This window comes from Rutidosis leptorrhynchoides, chromosome 5 (genome assembly GCF_046630445.1).
Source record: "Rutidosis leptorrhynchoides isolate AG116_Rl617_1_P2 chromosome 5, CSIRO_AGI_Rlap_v1, whole genome shotgun sequence".
In the NCBI taxonomy this organism is placed as follows: Eukaryota; Viridiplantae; Streptophyta; class Magnoliopsida; order Asterales; family Asteraceae; genus Rutidosis; species Rutidosis leptorrhynchoides.
In genome coordinates this window covers 30,526,377-30,532,591 of record NC_092337.1, presented here as the reverse complement: position 1 = coordinate 30,532,591, position 6,215 = coordinate 30,526,377, and the positions used below count along the sequence as shown (strand labels likewise).

The 6,215-nt window shown below is 33.7% G+C and overlaps 1 protein-coding gene across 1 annotated transcript; it reads left to right on the top strand.

Moving 5' to 3' along the window:
• Positions 1-701: 701 nt before the first annotated feature.
• LOC139848497 (WRKY transcription factor SUSIBA2-like) lies at positions 702-4,034 on the top strand. The gene is made up of 5 exons (XM_071838226.1): positions 702-990; positions 1,102-1,240; positions 1,536-1,694; positions 1,789-2,027; positions 3,919-4,034. The coding sequence occupies exons 1-5, from the start codon at positions 702-704 to the stop codon at positions 4,032-4,034; spliced, it is 942 nt and encodes a 313-aa protein (XP_071694327.1).
• Positions 4,035-6,215: the final 2,181 nt, after the last annotated feature.

Sequence of the window (6,215 nt, the reverse complement as noted above, 5' to 3'; positions counted from 1 at the left end):
AGGTTTTTTGGCTGTCAACGTGAAACAAACCGAATTGAAATTCGGTTTTTGATTATCGGTTCGGTTTAGACATGAATTCGATTTAGCTTTTGATCCCAAAAAAGTTTTATGATCCGAACTGATTAAATCAAATAAAACAGTGAACCCAACCGATGAATAAGCCTACATCTATACATTCATCATCAAATGAACTTTTAATATTCTGTTTTTGATGCTTTTGTTGATTAAATGATCACATTATAAGTGCTCATTTCTTTTATATAACAGTTACAGTACTACTTATATTCTGATGCCCATTCATATTATTTATCATTATATTCATCTTTATACAATTGTGCTTGTCTAAATTCATATTATTTAAGTTGAAGTAGCTGCTGTGTTCTATTGCTTTTCGATCAATTTGTCATATTCTGTAACTTTCAGTGTCTTTTTTTCGCAGAACTGAATGTTGGTTTAAGTGGACGTGCTTTATCTGCCTTTAATTATACTCACTTTTTTGTTTATGGTAGTTTCTAGAAAGATTGAATCAGCATTCGCTCTACATTTGATGTTAAACAATCATGTTGCACGCTCATGTTAAATAATACACGTAAAGAAGTTATATTTTTCTAGAAATTATAATACCAAGCGTCTTGTAGACGTGCCTATAAATTTATATATTGTTTATCTTGTATTCATATTCATATGTTAAGTGTCAAATAATGGAAAGTACATTTTCATTGAATCAAAATCATTCAGCCGATAAGGCTTATGTGTCAGGACTTCCGGGTCAGTTTGACAGGTCAGCAGATGATGGATATAACTGGCGAAAATACGGGCAGAAAATTGTAAAAGGAGGTGAATGGTCTAGAAGCTATTACAAGTGTACGTATCCCAAATGTGACGTTAAAAAGATTTTAGAACGATTTTATGCAGGACAAATTAAAGAGATTGTGTATAAGGGTATACATGATCATCCAAAACCAGAATTCAGTCGCCCATTTACTGATGGTCTGCTGTTAACTTTCTGTTTTTCAAATCTTTAAGATATATGATTCGGTTACTACTTACAGTTTCTGAATATATATGATTCTCTAATTTGTTCATTTGTACTTGTTGAAGGCCCCTCTGCAAATAGTGGGCATGTTCATTATTTTCAGACTAAACGAGCAAAAGATGCCAATATGAATATGAATGTGACACTGCAAAGATTGGATATCATCAATGGCAAAGTTGAAAATGATGCAGATTCAAAAAAGAGGTGAAGAGCGTAATGACTTATATTTTGATCAGAGGTAGGAAAATGGGCAGTTTTGGGTAATGGGCTGCAACAGGCTGGAATTAGTACCGGTGACTTTCTATTCTGGGTCAATATGGCTCTGGTTAAGTTGGTTTGACTTGATAATAGTTTGCTAGTTCCCTTTCCTTGAACAAAAAAACTGATTTACATATGATTATACATACTCTAATCAACCCAATTTTGGAAATGGGTTGAAATAGCCACTTCTAATTTTGTTTATAGGTTCTAACATTGTACAATTGCTAACGGTGTTCAGCAGAGTAGATTGTGGCAACTTTGATTTAAGTCCAGTGGCTAAGCCTATTCGTGAGCCACGTTTAGTTGTCCAAACTATCAGTGACATTGACGTACTTGATGATGGCTATCATTGGCGTAAATACGGTCAGAAAATTGTAAGATGCAACCCTAATCCTAGGTATACATCCTTTTCATGGTCAAATCATTAATTATAAGGACTGATTTAAATCTTATTTTTGATTTGATGTAGTTGATTTTGGTTAAATTTGCAGAAGTTATTACAAGTGCACGAGTCCCGGTTGTCCTGTAAGGAAACATGTAGAGAGGGCATCGCATGACCGTAAAGCTGTAATAACAACGTACGAAGGGAAACACAATCATGAGGTTGCAGGGCCCGCAATTGGGAAAAGGAATACAGTTACCAGATCAAAAGCAAATGGTGCACTGTGTCTTGATCTTCGAGTTGGAAATAGATTATCTAAGTGCCAATCGCAAACTCTGGATACGAACTGTTAGATGTTATAACTTATATGTTTCATCCAGAGAGTTCGTTATTGTAACTCATATATATCACATGTATACAATTATGTAACCTTTTGTATAAATAGAGTTTTATAAAATATATATGTGTGTAATAATTAAATTTGACATTGAATTATATCATATAAGAGCAGTGTTGTAAAAGTCGTCCGACTTGACCGACGCGTCGGCCGATGCGTCGTTTTTTTGGGTTCTCCGTCCTGTTTTTTCTAAAAACGACTCAAAAGATGGTCAAAGCTAAAAGTTCGGTCAAAGTCTGTCAAAGACGGTCAAAGTTAGTCAAGAACGGTCAAAATTAGTCAAATTTTCGTCAAGATCTGATATGTTTTAAAAATTAGGGTTTGTTTTGATTTTTTGGGCCACTCTTTTCTCTGTGTCCTTACTGATTATGTACTCGGTAACATTAATTAAGTTTGAAGTCCGATTGTTTTTAAATTTAAGTTCTTATTTAAGAAATTTATGGCACATAATCAACTATTTTTTATATATATAAATATATATACAAGAAATTATTAATAAAGTCAACGTTGGTCAACGACCGATGCGTCACCGACGCGTCACCGACTCGACCGATGCATCCTTTTTAGGTCTAGACCGATGCGTCCCCGACTCATGACTTTTACAACCTTGTATAAGAGACTAACACATGACACATTTTTTTGACAATTTATAGTTAAAACATGTAGTACATACATAGACTAGATTACGAGAAGTTTATAATAGTTAACTTCAACAAATTACAAGTTTTCAAGATACCTTGAAATAACAATAAGAATGTATGTATTACGAGTAATATAAATATAAAAATATAAATAAAATCTTAGCAGTTAAAGGTAATACTAATATTAATTAACCATTGCGTTTGGGTACGACTCCTCCTTTTTGATTTGAGATGGGACGAGGATGAACACGAATTAGAAGTTGGGTGATTTTTTCCTTTTTGCAGTAATTAATGCACATATTCAAGTCTTGATCACCATCTAGCTTCATCCATAACCGTCCTAACGACCTTTTAAGTAAGTAGGTGAGCCAGTAAGAGTTGGAAACCAGATGAAAGTTTTGAGAGATTTTCGTCTTCAGATCGGCAAACTTCATTGAGGCTGAGAAATCCATGCCATGTAGCTTCTTACCTATATTCATATTCATCCTCATAAAAGCATCATTGGTTTTATATTAGTCTGGCATACGGGTTGGGTTGGGTCGAGACCCAAATGGGTTTGGGTCAAAACGGGTCATGGGTCAAAACGGGTCTCAAAATTTAAACGGGTCGGGTCCAAATGGATTGGGTTGGGTCGAGACCCACATTTTCTTACTAAATTTTTTTATTTTAATTTTTAAAAGTTTTTTTTTCATTTTTTTCACTTTTTTATTACTTTTTTAAAAAAGTAATATAAAAAAATTCAACCAACGGATCTTCGGTCCAGCGGTACCGCGGTTACACTTGTGTACTCGCAGGGCTAGAGGTCTCGGGTTCGAACCTCGTCACCCGCTCTAGGAATTGAAATATATTCCTTGAAGGTGGCCCAAAGGGAAGGTTTTACCGACCCGCTCCGGGACTAAGGTCCGGCCCGCCTGCCCCTCGGGATGGTTTAAGGGTCGGATCCTCAGAGTGTGGTTCGGGTTTCCTGCCCGAAAGCGCGCGCGCGTGTGTGTGTAAATGATGAGTGTCGTTGAAATAAATGATACGCTGATGCAAGCTTGCCTTTCAATATATATATATATATATATATATATATATATATATATATATATATATATATATATATATATATAAATTCAATTTTTAATTTTTTTTAATTTTTCTAATTTTCTAAGTTTTTTATTGTTTTATTTTTTTTTTTAAATTTTTTTTCGTATAATAGGTTGGAAATGGGTTTCAACGGTAGATGGACCTTCTAATATACTATGTACTAAAGATGGGTCCATATTGGACCCATTCCCTTTGGTTTCTCGTCACCCAATGGACCCGATTGATTGATCCGATGGACCCAAATTTTGGTATATGGATCTTAATTGTCATGTATAGTTTTATATAAATGTGTGTAGCGACCCGACAAAATCGTCATTGACGGCGCCGTCTACTTAGGTCCCGTTACGTGGTCATAAGTCTTTAAAACAACGTTTGACCAAAAGTATGTCGCATTCATTTCAAAAGTAAGGATGTTTCAAGGTTTACAAAGTAGTTCGACAACTAGTTACATTACAATGTTTAAAGTACAATTGAAACATATGCGACACAATTTAAGAATAAGTCAAAAGACGCTCCACGTATGCATGTTTTTAACTTTGGACCATCATGTTTGGACCAGACATGTGCAATGCACACGAGGGTATTTTCGTCATTTCACACAAGTTTGGACCATCTTGTTCTTAACTTCTTCATCTATCTTTTACCTAATTTCAATAGACATTCAGATCTAAAATCATGATGAATTGATAGCAAAATCAAAAACCTATCAATCTTCAAATTTCTATGCTATAATTCAATTGCTTGAGATTATAGTGCGTGTTGATTATCAACGAGCCTGACGAACTTAAGGTTCGGATTTCTTCTTATATTGATATATAGAGTAAATTAACTTATTTAAGGTGAGATTTACAAATATATTTTAATCTAAATCATGACAAACAAGGATGTGAACCTTTTGTCGTGGCAACCCCATTTTTACGTTACATATTGTGTTGTTAAATATACCTTACTAGGTTTTGAACCCGTGCGTTGCACGGCTGTTCACAAACCGTCAAAAAATAGTTATATATATAGATACATAATTTGTATTCTATGATGAGATGAGCTTCAACGATGAACTAATAATAATTTACCAAGAAAAATTATATTCATATCATTACGCCTCAAACTTTTGAAACGATTACATAAGATGTGGATTGCAGTTTTCCTTACCGTGAATGACAACATATCTACTACTATCTGGAAATTATGTGTAAAGTGTTGCATGCTCTGACAACCACGTGGTGTAACTCCACTGATTTTAATGTTTTTCAGATAAATAATAAAATATGTAGTTTAATCATCTCAATAACGAATTTAAACATTCATTAAGAGATCCCATACTCATAAATTAAAGTACACCTTGACTGTTACCGTCGGCATTAGATGGAACGCTATCTGAAATGTTTGAACTAGTAGTTCGTTTTTTCAAAAGGATATCCTTTCGAATCCTTATATTAATGACATGATCAAACGTTGGATGAACTTCTGTACAAGGTTCGATCACCAATAAATACGCATTGTCTTTCTAGATAATAAATATTTAAAATAACTCGCATTATAACTGCTAAATTTTTGATAAATGATCATAAGCATGTTTATCTACATGTGGTAGTAATAGCAACGTTAATTCTGTTATGTAGATTTGAATTTATAATAGAAGATGCCTCAAACAATTAAAAAGATATAGTGGTGGCCTAGCGGTATCGTGGTGGCCATCCAACCAAGAAGTTGAGGGTTCAAGTCCCTCCTGGAACATATTTGTGGTTGTAAATATTCGTGTTAATGGTGTGTGTGAGTTTGCGTTTAAAAAAAACAATTAAAAAGATATAATGGATGTCCCGAGTTGAATAAAAATCAATAAATAGATTATCAAAGTTAAGAATAAAAAAAAAGGTTAAGGTCAGTTTTAAAAATGACTTATGTAAGTAACGTAAGTGCAACCCAAACATCAAGAATACTATGCGTTCAATTTTGTCTTGTTGAGTAGCCGTGCAAGTCGTTCGAACACATTTGACAAGAACCCATGTGAATTTCAACCCATCAGAGTTATGTCTGAAACCCATTAAAACATAAAATATAACTTCTTTTTTGCAACTCTTTTTAACAAATAATTGCAACCCATTTACCACCCATTTAATTTTCAACAATCACAGTTATGTTTTCAACCCAGAACAATTATGTTTATAGTACAGGTCCTTGATCCCTGTGATGACCTGAAAATTTCTGATCAAATTTAAACTTAAATCTTATATGATTTTGACACGATAAACAAAGTCTATAATGTTGAGTCTCGAAAATTTTGGAACTATGTTTATGTATTCAATTACCTTCGACCAGTTTCGACGATTCACGAACAATTAATTGTAAATAGATATGTGTGTGTATATATAAATGGTAATTGAAAATATAATTTGAAATATTATATGT

What these genes read in the sequence shown, in the direction of transcription:
- LOC139848497 (XM_071838226.1), top strand. Translation starts at nt 702, where the DNA reads ATGGAAAGTACATTTTCATTGAATCAAAATCATTCAGCCGATAAGGCT. An exon ending in GATGCAGATTCAAAAAAGAG is followed by an intron (nt 1,241 to 1,535) that starts GTGAAGAGCGTA and finishes AACGGTGTTCAG; the next exon opens with CAGAGTAGATTGTGGCAACT. An exon ending in AGATGCAACCCTAATCCTAG is followed by an intron (nt 1,695 to 1,788) that starts GTATACATCCTT and finishes TTAAATTTGCAG; the next exon opens with AAGTTATTACAAGTGCACGA.